Source organism: Pimephales promelas, chromosome 2 (genome assembly GCF_988280905.1).
Source record: "Pimephales promelas chromosome 2, fPimPro1.hap1.1, whole genome shotgun sequence".
NCBI classification, from domain to species: Eukaryota; Metazoa; Chordata; class Actinopteri; order Cypriniformes; family Leuciscidae; genus Pimephales; species Pimephales promelas.
The window spans coordinates 7,479,139-7,500,285 of NC_142770.1; the positions used below are offsets into that span (position 1 = coordinate 7,479,139).

The following is a 21,147-nucleotide window of genomic DNA, read 5'->3' on the forward strand; positions in this document are numbered from 1 at the left end:
TTCATCGAGTTATTAAGAACATAAAGACTTGATTATGATGGAGTCTCCTTTGTCTTCTTAATGGCGATGGGATTTCTTTGCTCGTATTTATGCTCTATACCACAACTTAACCTAAACAAAGGGAACAATTTACACATTTCAGATTGAAAAACATATTTCTGAAGACCAAACGGTAAAGACGTCTAAATGGATCCAACTGGGTATTTGTAACATCGCTAAATCCCACAACCATTTTTTAAGTGAAGTCATCTTGTTTTGATTTTATGATGTTGTAGATGCACTTTTATTAAAAACTGTCATGAAAGCAGTGGGAATTTAGATTTAGCATTATGCAAAGTAATGCAATATAAACGTTATTGCAGAAGCCCTCAACTGAAGCCAATAAATTATCCAACTCTCAGGACAGAAAGAGCCCAAGAAGAAGCGAACGAAAAACTATAGAAAAAGACAGTTGCTTTCCACCAAATGCCAAAACACTCATCTCTCTGTGCCATCTCAAACAGTCAGCGGCATGTCATGGCTGTAAATGTCTCCATTAACATTCAAATGGCTGGTAAAAGCTGCCAGGCAGAAAATTACTCGCATTTCCCATGAAACCTCCCAATCGTTTTACTGGTTGGACGATGTTTGCGCAAAATTGAACTTAAGGGGACGATGAAAATGCATGAAACTTTTTCATTCCAACATTTTAAGGAACAAGAGTCATTGTTACTGTAACTTTGTGCAGTTTGCCCATAAATCCCCACTGTTTTTTCCTTTAAAGAAAAATTAAAAGCATAAAAACATTTCATTACTTGAAATAAACTGAGATAAAATAAGACAAAACATGTATTTTTATACCTAAACTTATATCATTTCAGCTAGCTGCCAACACAACATTTTTCATTTTTAACTCTTTATCCATAAATGTAAATTCGCCAACAATAAACCAATCTTTATAGTTTTTTTGAAAGAGTTTGAAATGTACCTTAACACCATCTCATCCTCAGTAAATAAGAAAGCAATAAAAACACTTTTATTTTGTAATGACTTTAATTTGGTTACACCTACTCTAAATTTTGTATAGAATTGACCCTCATTTTATTTATTTATTTTTCCTCTTTCTTTCTTTTTTGTTTGTTTTAGATGGTCATACACTTGTGTTAAGATGACTTACATATTGTTGTCATATTTTGTAGATATGTTTGCAATTTTGTAACAAATTTGTATGCTATTTTGTAACAGATTTGTATGCTATGTGCTATGATTGTCATCTTTGTTTGTTCCTAAGCATAATAATAATAATAAAAAAAGAAAACTAAAACTAAACTAAAATGAAAATTTTAAATAAACACTTAACGAAAATAAGAAATGTTGCCTTGGCAAATAACTGCAATAAGATGATGTAGTACTACAGTTGAAAATTAAAAAATAAACCATTAAAAAAAATAAAAATCAAGTAACAATTTTAAATAATATGTTGTTTTTTTTAATTGTTTAATTTCAGTTTTTACAGACGACAACGTTGTCAAACCGATCCTCGTTCAGCTGGATCTGCGAAAACTGCTAAAAAATCTGTATTATTCAAGCCAGGCCAGTAGATGGCGGTCACTTTGTAAAGACAAACTACGTGCCTACTAAACACGTAACGCGCATGACGGTAGTTTTCAAAAATCTGCTTTTATGTGGTTTACACAGAAAGAATAAAGATATTGTTTTCAAAAACTTGCACTTTGAAACACATTTTCAGGCCCTCAAAACCCTGTTGCCTAATAAATGAAATGACAAAAACACATAAAAAGTTTTCAGTTTTTAGGTGAAAATGGCCCCTTAGTTAACTATAATAACTCTAAAGTATACTTATACTGCTTGAAAGTTAGACAATTGGCATATACCTTCAGGAGTTGTCTGTTGACTTATAGTTCAGACTTAGTCATTGCGAGCAAAAAGAAAAAACTCTGACGAATTCATAACAAGTCTTGCATCCAAAGCAAAGTCAAACGTGTGCTCAGTGCTGATAATGCCAGTTAGGATATTGACGAATGGAGAGATGTTGAATCCGAACGGCATGCAGAGGTGACGTTTCATAAGATAGTGAGATGGAGGATGCCGCGCACGTTGACATGGTCAATATCACAAAGCGAGAAGGGTCTGAATCTACCAGAATCTGACAGAAAGTGAACCTGATATTTTTAGCTACTTTAAGACAAACAAACTTCAAAGAAAACGAAAGAAGAAAGGCTATTTGATCTGTCTGATGATTCAGAGAACTGAGAGTGGTAGCGAGAGTCGTTTACAAAGTCTACGACTACTCGTAAAAACAATTGTGTCGTATTTTGTTATAACAGTTGAGAAAAAAGGGCAAAGAAAGAGATTGTTTACCTGAAGACCAAGTGTTTGACTTTGAACTGAGTCTCGATCACTCCTGTGGTTCTCAGTCGGACTCTTAAAACGTCCGTTTCTGTCGGCATGTAATCGGTGGCGACGATCCTGCCCATGTTCTCAAAAAAACTGGAAACAGAGTGACGTATATATAGAAATTATTACAAATGGACATTTGACGACAAAAATTACAATAATGATTGTGACTTCCTGAAACTCATTTTCCACCAAAATAAAAGTTCTTCGAAGCAGTCTCATACTGTAAGCATGACTGCTAACCGATAAATTGCCGATATTAAAAATCTATTCTATATTTGTCAAAATATGTGTTATTTTAGTAATATGTATACTATTAAAGAATTTATTAATATTTTGAATTAGGTTTTAGTTAGTTAGTTTTTACATTTTAGTTTTTTAATATAGATTTACTTTTTAGATAAACTTAACCGTTCTATTTTTAGTAATTTTAGTTCTTAAACTTATTTCATTTACGTAGTTGCCAAGGCAACCTTTCTAATTTTAAGTTTTTAATATAATATTTATATTTGATTATATTTCAGCTTTATTTTATTAGCAACAGCATTAAGTTATAGTTCACCAATAACACTGTATAGTTCACCTAAATAAATTAAAAATAAATCACTAAAATAAACAAGTAAAATGAACATGAACTGAAATAAAATACAATTTGTATAACTCATTTTATTTAAGCTAGTTACCAAAGTAACATTTTTCATTTTAGTTTAGATTAATTTGGTGTACTAAAATTACACACAAAAAAAAATAAAACTTACATAAAATAAACTACATAATAAAACAAAAACGTATTAAAATGACGATCGTTTTAAAATATTTTTATTAATAATGATAATTTAAATCCTACAAGTTAATTTAGGCATCACAACATTGTAATAATCAGCATAAAAAAATTAATATTAATTTTAAGATGAGCTAAAGATTACATTTAAAAGTGTTATTAAATTATTATGATTAATAAAGATGAACTTTGAGTGTTAGATGACACTCATTGGATTATAACTGATACGGTTATCCAGCAACCTGTCGGTGAAAGAAAAGAGGCTTGGGAACGTCTCTTCACCTCACCTCCAGCTCCTATAACCGGGTCTCTGTGGGAAAAGCCTCGTCCTTAAAGGGCGTCTTACATTGTCTAGGTAAGCAGCTTTACCTCTGACTGCGGTTAGCGGCTGCGGTAGCGATAAGACTGGCCCAGGGGGAGAACACGGCGTATGCTAATTACCATCATGAATTTAAATACAGCATGATATAGTATAAGCAAACCTGTGGGGGATTTCTGCATGCGGATTTGCTAAAAAGAGGGATTATCCGCGAGTGAGCACTACGTAGCAATAAACACACCTCACAGGAGGTGAAACACCCTGGAGAGAGTTAGACAAACACACTTTTAAAGCAATAACCTCAGACAACTGTGCCATAGTGTTTGATTGAGTGTGTGAGGCATCTTTTCCTGGACTGATAAGACTATTTTATCATTCAGTTCATGCAAACAGAAGAAAGACCAGGTTGCCCTATATACTAGGACTTCAGAGCTTGTTTTCACACAGTTGCGTGCTAAAAAATTATGTGTTGCATTCGCACTGATAAGCATCATTAGTATAAACTGTTGTCTTCCAAGGGCAATGAGTTTCTCGTGGCGTCGGAAATAATACTCCCTTACTATATAGTATGGACAAAACAGTACAGCAAAACAGTAGTATGTCAGTAAAACCGAAAAAAAGTAGTAGCTGTAAAAAAAATATTGTTGGTTTAACTTAAAAAAGTAACCTGGTTGACTTAAAATTTTAAGTTGATTGAACTGAAAAAAATGAGTTAATACAATGAAGGAGATTCATTTAATCATCAGAAACTCAAAATAATAAGTTCTCAACTAAATAAATTATTTAAAGGTTCTCCGAGCGATGTGGGGCCAAAACATTTTTTGTCGCATACATCAAACGTCTCCTCACTATCGGCTAGCTGCCTGTCCCCTAAACACACTGTAAAAAAACGCGGTCTCTGTAGACACCACAGGCTCCACAAACGGCAACAAAAACAATCATGTCTTACCCGGACCACGAAACCTAACAAACAGTGTTCCAGCCAATCACTGGCAAGAAGTATTTGAGGGTGGGTCTGGGGGGTCAGTGCGCGTGCACATGAAGGGGGTGTGTGTGTGTGAAGGAAAGCGAAGGATCAGAGGGAAGTTTGAAAAATGACCGACACACGACCAAAGAGACGTCGTTCTGAGGAACAAATTAAAAAGAAGAAGGAGTCGGATAAAGAATGTGCGAAGTTCCGAATTTACATCGGTAGCAAAGCTTTTGAACGATGGCGAGAACTCCGGCGGCAGAAGGGCTTCCAGTCCGACATTCAGGTTGCTCAGTTTTTGCTTGACAGGTGGGTAACGTTAAATTGTTTTTTTTTCTTCTAAATTGACGCTTATGTTCGCCAAACCCACACAAGGATATAATTAGCTAGAACTATGCACGTTCACAATTATTTCAGGAAGCATGGAAGGGAGGGGGGAGTAGATGAGATGAGATGCGGAGGAGGGAGGGTCTATAGCCTCCGATTTGTTTGAAAATATTCGAACGTCAACACCCAGGATCGCTTTGAGAACCTTTAAGTTGATTTGACAAAAGAAAAAAATGTTGTGATAACAAATCTTGAAAATATTTTTTTACAGTGCGGATGACCTGCAGAGATACTGAAGTGCCAATTTGATGGAAACTTTACTGTCCCATTAGGCCACAGGAGAGACGCAACTGACGCTGGTAGATCATGTTACCGTAACAACATGACGGACGTAGTGGTTCCGAATTTCAATCATACACTGTAAAAAATTTTAAAATAATTAAGTAACCTGGTAGCCTTGAAAGTTTTAAGTTCATTGAAATGGAAAAATTGAGTTAATACAATGAAGGAGATCGATTTAATCATCAGAAACTCAAAATATTACGTTATCTGAACTACGTGAATTATTTAAGTTGATTTGACGAAAGAAAAAATGTTGCGATTACAAATTTTTACAGTATGGCGTACTTTATTACTAACCCGCTCTTCAAATATATATATTGCGCCATTGACTTTAATCCATTTCAGTTTCAGCCTCAAAATCGCAACACACCAACACCGTGTCCTAACTACACGCGACGCGATAAAATTCCAGCGACAGCAAGTGTGTCTGTCCACACTAGACGCGACGCGACTGTGAGACGCCACACGTCAATCAAAAAAAATCAGCCATTCAGAACAGCGTGTGGGCGGAGTCAAATCAAGAAATAACATTATTAAAAATCAAAACATTAACAAAATATACTCATTGACTAATTTTGTTATGAAGTGCAGTTGTATGTTTGCACAGAATTCATTTTGAACGCTATATTATATGCTTTCAAAATCTGAGGTAAATTATTCGTTATCGCTTGTGGCACAGTGACCTATTTTTAACTAACATTAAATAATGTGTACTCGAGTCATAACCAGTGTAATATCTCTGTCTGTGTGGGCGGATCGGTCAGCCGAGACGTCGCAGAAATAGGAACCATTTCTAAATTAGAAACTTGCGTTCAGGTCGCGTCTGGTTACGACAAAAACTCTGATTAACATGGAAAAGATACCTTTTATCGCGTATTATTCAGAACAGCACACCCATGGGAGAACAAATGGGCATAAATATATTTGCTATTTAAACATCGCCGCGCAGGATGTAAAAATGCTAACGGCGTCAGGCTGCAACTAGCAAAAAAACACTTGCGTCACGCCTGGCACCACATTGCGCCGGGTATACAATACGGCCCAAAGTTTCAAAGTAGCTTACACAACAATGCTAATGTTATGCTAGAGCAATTATTTTGATTTTATTTCAGCTTTATTAACAACAAAAATGCTTTATAGTTATAACAACACTGTTGAGCACTACATTTGTTTCTCCCACAGCACATTAAACGCAGTTGTGAACTCGTGTAGAGCGTGTTTCTAGTTTTAGCGACAGCTAAACAGACACACAAACACACAACTCCACACTCAGTCTCAGTGCCAATGCAATTCCTTGGCATTCGAGCCGAGTCTGATCTTGTAAACCCCCTGGGCGGCACAACATGCTCCAAGGCAGCGACGAAAGCACAAATCCGGACACCTCCGGTCTGAACAGGCACACAAGTGCGAGGTGTGTTTCTTTAGGCACGTCTGGGTTCCTATGACAGACATGTCCTTACGTGCATCTGGATGCAACTTCCACTCGCTGCTGGCCTTCACTTCCCAGCGGGACGCAAAGGCCCTGTCGCTGTGAATCTGTTTAACTCTGACGCTCCGTAGGGAAAATTTAACAGACTCCACAAATAGTGTTTTCTATAAAACCCCTGCACAACGAGCTAAAACCAGATACTGGTGGCTTTTAGCTGGTCCAAACTAATCATTAAGGTCATTGGCTGGTCTAATCTCACTGTATTCTTTTGCTGTATGAAAAAGAGCAGCGTGAACATTTTGTCCTACAGAAGGAAAAAAAAACATCTCCAAAACTGGTTCAAGCTGGTTTCTCCAAGGCAGCTTGAAGTGTTTTTAGCCTTTGAAGACCTCGCCTGGTGTTTTGTAGATATACTTTAACTTTCGGATTGATTTGACACCACTTTGACCTCTCAAATCCTTTCCACCTTCTCTCTGATGCATCTCGTCTAGTCGTGCCATTTCAGATCTATTTTTTCCACACAATTGAATGTCGTGAAATGACGGCGGCCAGTGTATTAGGGTCAAGGTTTTTGTGAAGAACTTAAAATAGCGAGGAATAGCAAATGAGAATGGATGAAAGGCACAAATTAAGAGTTTTTCGCCAGATGGATTCAGGATATGAACAGGTGGAGGAGCTCAGGCCTGCGAAGGCGATGGGAAAGCCCTCTGATAAATCTGACCTTTAACAAGAGAATATGTGTGTTTCTGAATGTGTGTGTGTGATGGAGCCCTGCAGGTGTGACATGACAGCTTGGGAGGAAAGGTTTTTAAACCTGGAGAGCGAGAGCCTACAGTACGATACCGAGGAGGAGTATTTCAGTGAATTTCTGTGCAGAAAACAGTGCTACAATAAAGTCACAGCCATTGTTTAAGCATATCAGGCCTATTTTAAAATTAAGTTAAATTTTATGCCTCATCCTTATGTGTGTGTGTCCATTTAAGCGCAACTCAAATAAGTGCCATGGTGATGATTTAGTTGCTCCTGGTGACAAGTGTGTTATTGACTCCGTATTATTGACTGAAGCATTATGAGGAGCCCCTTGGCCAACGGGGGACAGGAGTATCTGCCTGTCAATTTCACACACACCCACGCACGTACGCATGCACACACATAAAAGGGGATATACCATTCCACGTCTTTTTTGTAAAATTAAATATAGATAATTAAAAACCATAAGCCAAAAACACAAAAGAAACATTACAATTTTTTAAAGCATGATTGAAATGCTTTTATATTTTTCAAATGATTAATAATGATAAAAGTTATATTATATAAATGAATAATAATCATAATAATAACAACAATAAATGTTTAACATTAATAACAACAAAATAACAATAATAATACATTTACAATTACTACTACTACTACTACTAATAATGCTTTGCTATCTTAGGGTTTTTTATAAAAATTTAACATACTAATTTATATATACTAATTTTAATTAACAATATATATATATATATATATATATATATATTAAATTAATAAAAAAATAAGCGCTCATGTCAAACATCCATTGTTGTACCAGCATGCAATTCAGGATATAAATTTTAAATTAAATCAATTAATAGAAAATATATAAAGAATAATAAATAACAATAATAAATGAATTATCATAAAAAGTTATTATTAGTATTAAAAATACTACAAATAATTAGTTTAATATTAAGAATAATAATAGTAATAGTAATTTTTATTATTATTTTTAAAATATTTATTATATACAATTACAATTATTATAATTTATAATTAAATAATTGCAAACGAACATGAATAATAACAATATTTTTAAATGAATAATAATAATAAAAACAACTTATTATTATTATTAAATAATTGCAAATAAACAATTATAATAACATTAGTTTTTATTATACATTACGTTATCATTATTATTATTATTTTACAAATATAGAACTTTTAATTCACTTTTTGGGACCACTTTTCCCACAAACTACAGACAAATACATACTTCTGTGCACATGTGTGTGGGAATTCAGTAGAATTGAGGCTATGCGTTTTTGTGTGTGTGGGTTTTGATGCCAAACACATTCGGTATGGACAACTTCAACCACACACAGAACCTCATATCTCACTCGCCTCCATCTTTTCCTCATTCTTTCCAATGATCTCTAAGTGTCCTGCGTGCTAATCAAAGAGACAAGCTATCATGTAAAACCTCCATTGTGTTACGTCCCAGCATGGATTGCAGGATATATATACATCAACTGGCAAAGGCTTTAGGCTTTGAGGTTTGACGGTTTTCTAATTGCCGTTTATGAGCTACCACACACACACACCTCGCTGCAGCGTTTGAGGTTCATTTGCTGTGGCACACACCACACGTCTGCGACATGGGTGACCCTCACTGTTTCATTTAAATAATCAGCCTCCTGGTGTTTTAGTTTGCAGTCACACACATATGTAATTACACAAATCGCTGTTTGAATATCCCACTAATCAGCCATTATTCACAGTGGGAGTGTCGGATCAAGGCACAGATCAGCGGCCATTATGGCTCAAGAGTGGCAGTCGCACATCAGTTTCATTACACCCACATGAAGCCTACGGAGACTGCATCAGGAGGCACTGGGAAACCTGAGCAAAATTCCTAGGAAATCGATAAATCATTGAATAACGATAAAACGTTCAGTTTTATGTCTTCAGGAGATAAACGCTTGTCATTAACTAGACATGAATGACGTAATCTGTGTTCAGGATCTTTAATGCATTCAGAAAAATATTAGTATTTCGAGGAATCATTTTGCTAAACTGAAAGGTGGAATGTTTAGCGTATAGGAGAAAGATTTAGGGGTTAGCACCCGTGTCAAATGACCAATTAGATTAGAATGAAACACTCACGACCTTTTACGGATCATGATTGGCCTATTTGAGCATGTTTAAATGTATTCAAATGAGATGCTAATCGTTTAGGGCACACATTCCAATCTCATGGTCGGTAACCTCTTTGCTCAAGGCCTGATCAAAAGCTTAATGTGTTATGTTATCTTGTTCTAGCCGGTCAAGAGAGCTTTTCTTAATCACCAAAACCCTGAAGAAACCCTGAAAAACAAAAAAAGCTTACAGAAAACGAGAGGCTAACTGAAAAAATAAACGAAACAGAGGCTTAATAAATAAAAACAACAACGGAGGCTAACTGAAAAAAACAACGGAGGCTAACGGAAAGAGAAAAAAACAACGTAAGCCAACTCAAAAAAAACAACAATGGAGGCTAACTGAAAAAAACAACAACGGAGGCTAACTGAAAAAAACAACAATGGAGGCTAACTGAAAAAAAGAACAACGGAGGCTAACTGAAAAAAAGAACAACGGAGGCTAACTGAAAAAATAAATGAAACAGAGGCTTAAATAAATAAAAACAACAACGGAGGCTAACTGAAAAAAACAACAACGGAGGCTAACTGAAAGAGAAAAAAACAACGTAAGCCAACTCAAAAAAAACAACAACGGAGGCTAACTGAAAAAAACAACAACGGAGGCTAACTGAAAAAAAGAACAACGGAGGCTAACTGAAAAAATAAATGAAACAGAGGCTTAAATAAATAAAAAAACAACGGAGGCTAACTGAAAGAGAAAAAAACAACATAAGCCAACTCAAAAAACAACAACAACGGAGGCTCACTGAAAAAAAAAAAAAAAACGGAGGCTAACTGAAAGAGAAAAAAAAATAAACCGAAGCTAACTGAAAGAGAAACGCCTAACAACAACGAAGTCTAAATGAAAAAAAACAATAATGGATGCTAACTGAAAGAGAAAAAAAACAACGTAAGTTAACTGAAAAAAACAACAGAAGGCAACTCAAAAAAACAACAACGTAGGGTAACTGAAAAAAAGAACAACGGAGGCTAACTGAAAAAAGAAAAAAAAGAAAAACGGAGGCTAACTAAAAGAGAAAAAAACAACCGAAACTAACTGGAAAAAAACAACAACAACGGAGGCTCACTGGAAAAAAACAACAACGGACGCTAACTAAAAGAGAAAAAAAACAACCGAAGCTAACTGAAAGAGAAATGCCTAACAACAACGGAGGCTAACTGAAAAAAACAACGGAGGCTAACTGAAAAAAAACAACAACAAAGAGGCTAACTGAAAAAAAACAACAACGGAGGCTAACTGAAAAAAACAACAACGGAGGCTAACTGAAAAAAAAAAACGACAACGGAGGCTAACTGAAAAAAAACAACAACGGAGGCTAACTGAAAAAAAAAACAACGGAGGCTAACTGAAAAAAACAACAACAACGGACGCTAACTGAAAAAAATAACAACGGAAGCTAACTGAAAAAAAAACAACAACGGAGGCTAACTGAAAAAAAACAACAACGGAGGCTAACTGAAAAAAAACAACAACAACGGAGGCTAACTGAAAAAAAAAACAACAACGGAGGCTAACTGAAAAAAACAACAACGGAGGCTAATATTATCCTAATGTTAACTCTTGGTCAAAAAAACAAGCTGAGCAATTGACAGCAAATAACAGATATTGCTGTGATAACTGCATTTGCGCTAATGTCTAATTAGCGATAGTGGCTAATTAACCCAATTACAGAAGTGTTACTCACTATAGTGCCGAGTCATTGAGTTCATACTCGTATCCACGCACTGCTGCCGACCGCACCCCCTGATCCGCCCACAAACAGCAGAGGGCGTGGCTTATGAACGGGAACAACATCTGGTCTTCGTCAAAACAACGGCCACACGAGAGAACGGAATGAGCGTGGACCTGGAGAAATATCATGGATAAACAAGGATAAATACAACATTTGATAGTCGGCGGAAAATTTTTTCAAGAACTTTTCTCAATTTTAAGAACTTTAAATGTTTTATTGCGTAAAATATCAAACATATAAAGCTTAGTATGCGGTTAGCATGCTAATTAAAGCACTGCTGTTAAAGGGTTAGTTCACCCAAAAATGAAAATTCTGTCAGTATTTACTCACCCTCATGTTGTTCCAACCCCGTAAGACCTTCGTTCATCTTTGGAACACAAATTAAGATATTTAAGATATTAAGATCGCTCCTGCATACAGTCCATAGGCTTCTTGAGGGACTGGCTCTTGCTGTCCTCGAAAAGTCATTAAAGACATCGTTAAAATAGTCCAAGTGACTACAGTGGCTCAATCTTAAGTTTATCAAACGACGAGAACACTTTTGTGCGCAAAAAAACAACAAAAATAACGACTTTATTTCAACTATTCGTTTATTTCTCCCTCTGCGCGAGTCAGGTTACTAGTTTAATAGCGTAAGCTTCTGTTATTGTACGTCACACGCATCACACACACATGACCAGCGTCGGCCAATAGTGAGCCTACGTGTGACGTAGCTCTACGCAATCACACTACGTTAACTGACTTACAGGCCCATGTTGAAGGAAGTGAATAGTTGAAATAAAGTCGTTATTTTTGTTGTTTTTTTTGCGCACAAAAGTGTTCTCGTCGTTTGATAAACTTAAGATTGAACCCCTGTAGTCACTTGGACTATTTTAACGATGTCTTTAATGACTTTTCGGGGACAGCAAGAGCCAGTCCCTCAAGAAGCCTATGGACTGTATGCAGGAGCGATCTTAATATCTTAATATCTTAATTTGTGTTCCGAAGATGAACGAAGGTCTTACGGGGTTGGAACAACATGAGGGTGAGTAAATACTGACAGAATTTTCATTTTTGGGTGAACTAACCCTTTAAAATATCAAAACTAGCCATCCAGATTAGTCAGTATTTGCATGACTAGCCAACCCTTTGTGATCTATATCTATTTAGGGGTTGGCTAAGTAAGGAAATTTAAGATGAGAGATTGGAGCAAGGGTTTATAAGCATAAAACATAACATTTTAACAACTAGAACAAAGTGTGACCAACACATCTACGTCTTTAGCACTGTTACTAAAGAACAATTGTTCTGATTTGTCTAATTACAGTACGGTGCTCATCATAAGACCTGATGAAGCCGACCCTACACCCCGGTCATATTTCATTGTGCCGTTTGGTGCGTCCGGAACAAGATAATAACTGTTTGAGACACATGTCTGGAACACACCGGAACCGAGGGTGGCTTCTAATAACACACTGCTGAATGACTGTCAGGTTAGTTTGGACTGTATGTTTGCATTCACATCCCTAGTTCTGAAAAGATGCCGCCACCTAGTGGACCATGTAAGTACTGCAAACAATAAAACAGAAACAATGTTTCTTTACAGTGAGTCTGAATAGCAGTTTAACCAGGGAACTAACAACTAAATGGAAAAACATATACATATACTTATATTCTTCCACAGTATAATGGAAAGAGTCGAGCACAGACCTTGTTCTTGCTGTTAGCGAGGTTGATTCGAAGGACGCCCATTCCATGGAGGACAAACTTCATAGAGGTCAGGAGGTTATCCAACACCGCAGGCTGGAACAGTAGATGTATGAAAAGAGATGACGATTTATTTTATAAGAACAAAACATGATATTCATATTCTTAGCATATTCATTTGATTTTGAGTTCTTTCTCTTGAGACTCAACGTCTTTGTCCCTTCAAATGCAAATAACTTCCAAAAATGAAAGCATTACCCAAGAACCCTCTCACTGATCTGTGACAGAAACAAGTCGCATTGTGTGTGCATCGAACCAAACACATCCACTTCCTGTCACTGGGACATTTCCTGAATTCATTTCCGCTCAATTAATTTAGGTCTTTTCTGTCTCATGTCCACCTGAGTGACAGGAAATGGCCATTATTGCCGACAGAAAGCGCAGCGTGACGATCTAACGCTAGGCTGCAACTCAATGTGCTTTTTGGATTACCATAATTTATTTCTTAAGATTCACAAAATGGCATTGGCAATCATTCACTTTTTTTCATACATATTGCAACAATAACTGTTTAAGCGAAATAGGATTTTCAATGAGTAAAAACACTAAATGGAGGACTATAAATAATATACGCAATAATAAATAAATGCATATATAAGATACATACAAATATGTAACTAAAGATAATTATTTAATAATTCATTAATTACTTATACTGATTTTAATGAAATATTTTAATATAATATTATATAATTTTTTTAATTAATTTTAATACTGATGCACACAACAAATATTAAAAAAATTGTAATTAAAACATACATTGTATCACTTATTTATTTATAATTAATTTAAAATTCTATAAAATTTATAAAAAATAAAATTCTATTAAAATTCTATAAAATTTGTTTTATTATTTTAACATTTATACCGAAATAGAATGAATATATATTATATATTAAAATATATTTTAATATATGAAATATTAAAATTATTTAATACATTTAAAAGATAATTACATATTATTTTTTATTATATATTACTTTATTAACATGAAGGATTGAGCACAGTATGACCAGAAGTCTTTTAAGAAGGGAAATAAGATAAATTATGATTTAATTACAAACTTTTACAAAAAGTTTGACACTACACAAAATCAGTCCACGTCCACGAGTGTGCCACTCAAAGCCTTTCTCTTTTCACACTTTCAGCCGCCCATCCACTCGAGTTGTGCTCAAATGCTTCCCCTTTTACCGCCCCTATCTCTTTGGCCAAAGTAAACGCATTCCTGCCCTTTATTGAACAGTTTTTGTTTGCTGGACCATAGATCAGAGGCGCAGAGCATTCCTGGGAAGAGTGAACGCCGAAAAGCCTTTCTGTGTTCATGAAGTTTTGTGGTTTGGATAGATGATGCACTTACAATATATTGAATTCCTGTTGTTGCAAACACACATATAAAAGTGCACTAGAGTGAAGCAGGAGGTGAAGTTCGGGAGTGAATCACACACTTCAGAACTATGAAACTATTCTTGTGGAAAAGGATAAGTGCAAAACATCCTAGCAGGAGTGTTTGTGTGTGTGGTCCAGGTATTCCCTACGTTATGGGGACATTTTTTGGTCCGCATGAGGAAAACGGCTAATAAATCATATTATATGTTGTTGTTTTTTTAATGTAAAAATACAGAAACACTTGTGATGGGTAGGTTTAGGGGATAAAATGTTCAGTTTTAAAGTATAAAAATCATCATGTCTGTGGAAAGTCTCCATAAAACATGGAAACCATGCCCTTTTTGTCACAATACACTTTTACTATAATATGCAATAAGCAGCTTACATAATCTTGAAAATATCTTTTTTGTTTATTTTCCTTAGTTTGGATTGGGTCTGTAAATGATTATAAACTATTTTCAGAATTCTAGAATCAACTATTGATTTTCAAGAATCTACACATCTTTTGAGTTCCAGAACACAACAACAAATTCTAGATCTCTAGTCGTGTAAAATCCTGAAGGGATTACAACTTCCTAAAATTCCAGGCAAGTCAAAGAGCTTAACAGAATCTTGGGAAAAGAACAACACATTCTACAATAACTACATTTGGGTCAAGACCACCGACACCAACACCGGCACTCCAGTCTCATATTACTTCTTGATGTCACGTTTGGAAAGGAGAATTTACCACTTCATCATAGAAACCCGAGTCAGAGGGAGGTGAAGGATATGAAAGCATGAAACCCAGCTGCGAGTTGTGTGAAGTCTTGCCATAAAAAGGGTCACCAGATACGCAATACTAATGGCTCTATTGTGTGTGTATTTGTGAACATCTGACGTACATGTAATCTTTATTAACGTATGACAATACACACAACCTTTCCAAAGTTTGGGGTAATATTTTATATAAGGTAGACGTACTGTAAAAAAAAAATATTTTCAAGATTTGTTATCACAACATTTTTTCTTTTGTCAAATCAACTTAATTTATTTAGTTCTCCTCCTTTTTCCACACTGTAAAAAAATATTGTTGATTTAACTTAAAAAAGTAAGTAACCTGGGTTGCCTTAAAATTTTAAGTTGATTGAACTGGAAAAAGTGAGTTAATACAATGAAGTCGATTAATTTAACCATCAGAAACTCAAAATAATAAGTTATCTCAACTAAATAAATTATTATAAAGTTGATTTGACACAAGAAAATATGTTGTGATAACAAATCTTGAAAATATTTTTTTACAGTGCAGTTAAACCAACTTAAAATTAAGGCAACCAGGTTACTTACTTTTTTAAGTTAACCAACAATATTTTTTACAGCGTACACACACACTTGTATTTAAAAAGAAAACAGTTACTTTAAATGGTAATAATATGACAATATAACTTTTTTTACTGTAATAAAACAGATAAAATTCAAGCTTTTGAATGGTTGTGATTTAGTTAAAATATGTTGCCAATGCAATTTTATGTTAAATTTAAGGCAAATCTATGGTGAGAAACACAAAGAGGAAACAGGAAAGACAACTTGACTAGGGGACACCGCAGTGTGGTTCAAGACCGCAGTGACAGTTCAGTATAAGAGTTTTATAACGAACTGATTAAGAAAAAGACACTCCTATGACATTCAGGTCAGGACAAGTCCCAGTTCTTACCTGTCAGTAACACGTCATATTTTCCCTTTCACACACCACAGGCCACCACACCCTTCCCTGGCCTCTCTCTGACAGTCAACAGTCCGCCCTTATGCGACACTACGTCCAAGTCAACCAAGGCCAGTCTGATTACAGACTGTGCCCATGTCTGCAAACTTGTGTACAATGTGAAACTAGCCATAATTATAGGTCTGTACAAATGAATGCATGTGTGCGCAAAAAGCACGACCCTTTGTGCAACCGTCCAACAAAAACTGGTGAAGCACAAAATGGACTTGTGACTGGCCACATACATTTGAAGAGAAAAACACAGGCATGGGAGAGGTCAGTTCAGCATATCAAAAAAAAAAATTACAGATTGGCTTTTAAAAATGAATCCGTTCATTTGATCTACATCAAAATTGGCTGGGCCGAATACAGAGCCTTGAGGTATCCCGAACTCAAGACGTGACTCAAACTAGGCTTGTCTAAGTTTACTTCAAAATGTGGCTATTGTATGACATCCTTTACTTTAAGGGTGATGTTTATTTTTAGATTAAGGGTGATAATGTTTATCTAGAACAATGGGAGAAGTTAGCCTAATGCTATTTGGTACTTGCGGTTTTATTCCTCCCTTTCTGCAAACAGATTTAAACCACTGTTGGGTTCATTCATTAATTGCAGTGGTGCAAATACAAACATTGTTCTTCCAGTCAAAGTTTTATAGCACAGTGACTGACCACAAACTATGCAGTGACATGGCTAGTTTAACATTAATCAGATCTAGAGATCTCCATTGGGTCAAATACTTCACACTTTGTCATTCAGTTTCAATGCCTTACACTTTACAGAACTAATGAATGTTATAAGAAATAAGTATCAATTTTTATGGTATGTCTAGATGTTAGTAAAAACCTGCCTTTTCACATACAGACAAAGTAATATAAAATGTTTGAAAAATGACCCGCTACATTACCGCCTCACAATAAGTAGGACAATGACAGTCATCAATCTCCAATTTTTCAACAAAAAAACCCTAAGGAGTGATTTCAGTTTAGAATTCACATGAAACCCTATCCATATAAATGGCAACAGCTAAAGTGTCATTACATGAAATGAGTTACTTTTACATTTAAAAAAATTTCCAAGTACATTTTTTTAAAATATGGTATAATCTAATGTTTAAAAAAAGTGTCAAAAAACTGTTTGAAATTAAAATTTAGACAGAGAATAAATCGTCCTGTTAAAAATATATATATAATTACTGGATATTTATACATAATTTAAATATCAAATTGAATATACTTAAAAGTATGTTTTACTTGAAAAATAATCATAAATATATCATTTGGATGGGCAACGATTAATCGCGATTAATCGCATCCAAAATAAAAGTTTGTGTTTACATAATATGTGTGTGTGTAGTGTGTATAATTAATTTGTATATATAAATAAACACATATGAATGTATATATTTAAGAAATATTTGCATGTACATCCTTTATATACATTTATACATAATAAATATTATATATATAAAATAAATATTTGATATATTAATAACACATTTTTCTTAAATATATACATGCATGTGTGGGTATTTATACATACAAATTAATTATACACACCACACACACATATATTATGTAAACACAAACTTTTATTTTGGATGTGATTAATCGCGATTAATCGTTGCCCATCCCTAGCGCATAATTTTAACACAGTTTTTTATAAAGACCCAATGTTTTGACTGGGTATTTCATTTCTGTTGTATGTATGACACTGTACAATATTACATTCGACCCACATTTCGACTCTTTTTGTTTTGTTTAAAGATAACGGAAGTCCTGCTGGCGAAATCACAGATGATTCCATCCCAAAAAGGGTGTGTGTGTTGGGAAGTGTTTATTTAAAGAGTTTGCTCATGGTTTCCCATTGTTTGGTGGTCAATGTTGTCATATCAGCTGACAAAGGCCAATAAACCCACATCACACAACAAAAATCAAGCAAGCAACCACCATAGTCCTCAATACAGTTTGTTATTGTTAATATGTTCTGAGACTCATCCCCCTGTCACTAAAAATCAACATAAAAAAAGACTAGTCGTTGACAAGTCAAATAGTTAACCATCCTGACCAATCCCTGTGCATTTGCCTGGAAATAATGGGGGGTTATTGGGGTTTTAAAGTATTCCCCGAGGCGCTTCAAAAACCCCACTGGTACATTCTCAGCACATCAATCTAATTCAAGCACACTGAAAAGTGTCACCAACACAAACAGACCCTGAGGGAAGGTTTAATGAAGAGAACATGGTACATAAAGTCTCAGTTTAAATCAAGCTAGCACACATGCGGATCTGCACCTGGCACTTCACAGGAGATACAACGGACAACTCGTTGCTCAGCTGATTTATAAAGCAACTGGAGAAAGACCTGACTAGAAACATGTGCTCTAATGCTCAGTTAGTTTGATAAACATCACTGCACAAATATTAGATGGATTCCAGAGTCCCAAAGGATCAAAGCTGCTTTTATTAAACGTGAAGTATCGAAATACCGTAGCATTCTCTTAAAGACAAGCTAAGGAAAAAAAAAAGTTAGCCGTTATCTGTGCATTCGACAGTCAGTGTGAACTTTCTCTAAAGTCAACAAACTCACAGTACACCTCTTTAACCTGTCACTCACAAGCTAAAAGAGGTCATACAAAGCCTAAATTTGTAGTAAAGTCATGTTTAAGTAGCGTTTTGAGTACGGGGTACCTCAAGGCTCTGTATTCGGCCCAGCAAAGTTTGATCTATATGAAATAATGCGTCTATTTTTGCAAGCTGAACTGTAATGTCTATATGTAGCAATAAAATAGCCTTTTGTAACTTACTACTAATGTTTTTTTTTCTTAATTTCCATTGAATTTTAGACCAAGAATAACAATATCGTCATGTATATATGATTTATCGTGATATCAAATTACTGTCATTCATACTGCCAAGCCCCTAGCCTAGGGTCTTTTTGGTTAACTGAAGAACTGGATTGAATAACAACTATTGTTGTTCACAAAGATGACATTTAGCCCCAAAATGACAGTCAAAGACTGCGGTTTTAGCGCTACCAGCCCAGGGCTAATGAGCATGTTGAGAACTCAGCTCAGACACTCTGCTGGCTGCGATTTACAATGAATGAGCCAATCAGTGTCCGCTCTGTTTCCAAGGCGATCCGGCATACAAGTCCACAGGTTAGTCTAAAGGAGCCAGTGTGTGGCTTCACATTGTTGTCATGGTAACACTTGCGAGTGACAGGTCAAAAAAAGAGATGGTTGAGTTTAGAGGAAGTGCTGCGCTGATAAACTTATATATTATTGGGACAAATTTGAAAGAAAATGTGCACGGAAGTTGAAAATTTTACAGTTTGTAACTTCACAAACTTTTTTGTTTTTCCTTCCCCCTCTCCTTTGTCTCTTCCTAACTGAACAAAAAAAAAATGCTGAGGCAAGATCCAGTCTTCCGTTCAACTGAGGTCATGTTTCACAGCTGAACCAGTGAACCCTTAAACTTTTAATAATCCCCAAACACACACACAGAGAGGCTTGATTTACCAAATGATAGAGGAAGTACAGAGAAAACTGACTAAATACAGTAGTAGTACAGATAAGAACAAATGTTAACGCAATAACCCTTCTACACTGGTGGGCATCCAGTGTGTGGAAAAAATTCATTACCTTAAAACTGGTTAGTTCTTGTTTGGTGAATCCATGACTGTGGATAATCTTCATCTGTTTGACCAATGTACTTTTCCCACTTTCTGCAGCACCTACATCAAAAAAAGGACCATAAAATGACCAAAGTAGTATTTAGTTATTACCTGAAACCAAAGAACATTACATAAATAGTCCTACAGGATTACATAGATTAGGTGTCAAATGTTTAACCATGATAGTTCATGAAAAAATACCTTTTTCGGTTGGTAGCCCAAATGTCTAGTTTGAGCCTACAGCATTTTAGATATGAGGTTTTAACATATAAACTTGAAGATTTCAGCCCAAATGTTTAATAACAGCACAGAATCAGATACAAGCTTCAGGTTCAACCCATATCTGAGGTGCAAATTCTCAGTTTTAACTGAGATTTGCTATGTACACCAATAAACTTCCAATTGCAATCTCATATTTGTTGCTTGAACTCATTAACTGAAGCTTAGTAAACTATTTACCTAAAATTACACGTCTAACGTTCAAGTAGGCCCATGTAAACATCAAAATCCATGTTATTTCAACTAAAAGCAATGGGGAGATGAGCAAACATCAGGACGAGAGCTGTGTTACCCAGCATGAGGATCTTCACCACGTTCATCTCTCTCTTGGCGTACTCGTACAGATCTCTGTCTATCTGCGAGCTGTGGATCTTCGCCTTCTTTCCCTCCTCTGTCACCTCTGAGCCCAGACACAGACCCATATCCAGAGCTCATGTCTTTCCTAAAGAGCTAAAGATCCAGCAGAAATCCCAAGACCACGGGTGGAATCGAAGAGGAACGTTTAAAGTCGCGTGAAAACATCCCGGTGAGATCCCGCGCGCTCTTATCCAAAGTCCCGGTTAACGCGTAAAAATGACACCAAAGTCAATTGCGCGTGTTTTTGGAGCTGGAGAAATCTAACTCTATTGTTAAAGAGAGACAAACTGGGATAGACACGGTCGGACAGGAAGAAAGAGGGGAAAAAAGTTTCAAATTCGTCAGTTGCCGGTTAGTTTCGTCAGACTGGGCGCTCGTGCGTGTGAGAGCTCAACACTGACGCCGCGCATACACTCCTAATCCACAACACAACACTACCTGTTTATTACGGGTCAGCTAAATGGTGTGTGTAGTGTAGTCACAGAGCGTTTTTGCTTTTTGGGGGGTGTCCGCTTTCTTTAGGAAGGAAGTGACGTGATGTTTGTGGAACGTTGTCACCTGAGATGGGTTTCGTCCAACGCACGAGCTGTGCGAAAAAGCGGACAGTCCCTGAAATCCATATAACATTAAATGTACTAATTCAGTTAGATAAACTAATAAATTAATTAATCATTAATAATATAAAAAAAATGAATTATACACAAATAAAACAAAAATGAAGTAT

General features: G+C 35.7%; 1 protein-coding gene across 1 annotated transcript in view; it reads right to left on the bottom strand.

Moving 5' to 3' along the window:
- Positions 1-20,913, bottom strand: part of gnav1 (guanine nucleotide binding protein (G protein) alpha v1) — a 29,473-nt gene extending 8,560 nt beyond the window's left edge. Inside the window, exons 1-5 of the mRNA XM_039682575.2 lie at positions 20,359-20,913; positions 19,756-19,847; positions 12,930-13,022; positions 11,193-11,353; positions 2,362-2,490 (exon numbers count right to left, since the gene is read on the bottom strand). Of these exons, the coding sequence (XP_039538509.1) occupies positions 2,362-2,490; positions 11,193-11,353; positions 12,930-13,022; positions 19,756-19,847; positions 20,359-20,488 (605 nt within the window). The 5' untranslated portion in view covers positions 20,489-20,913. The remainder of the gene's footprint in view (positions 1-2,361; positions 2,491-11,192; positions 11,354-12,929; positions 13,023-19,755; positions 19,848-20,358) is intronic.
- Between the last annotated feature and the right edge of the window lie 234 nt (positions 20,914-21,147).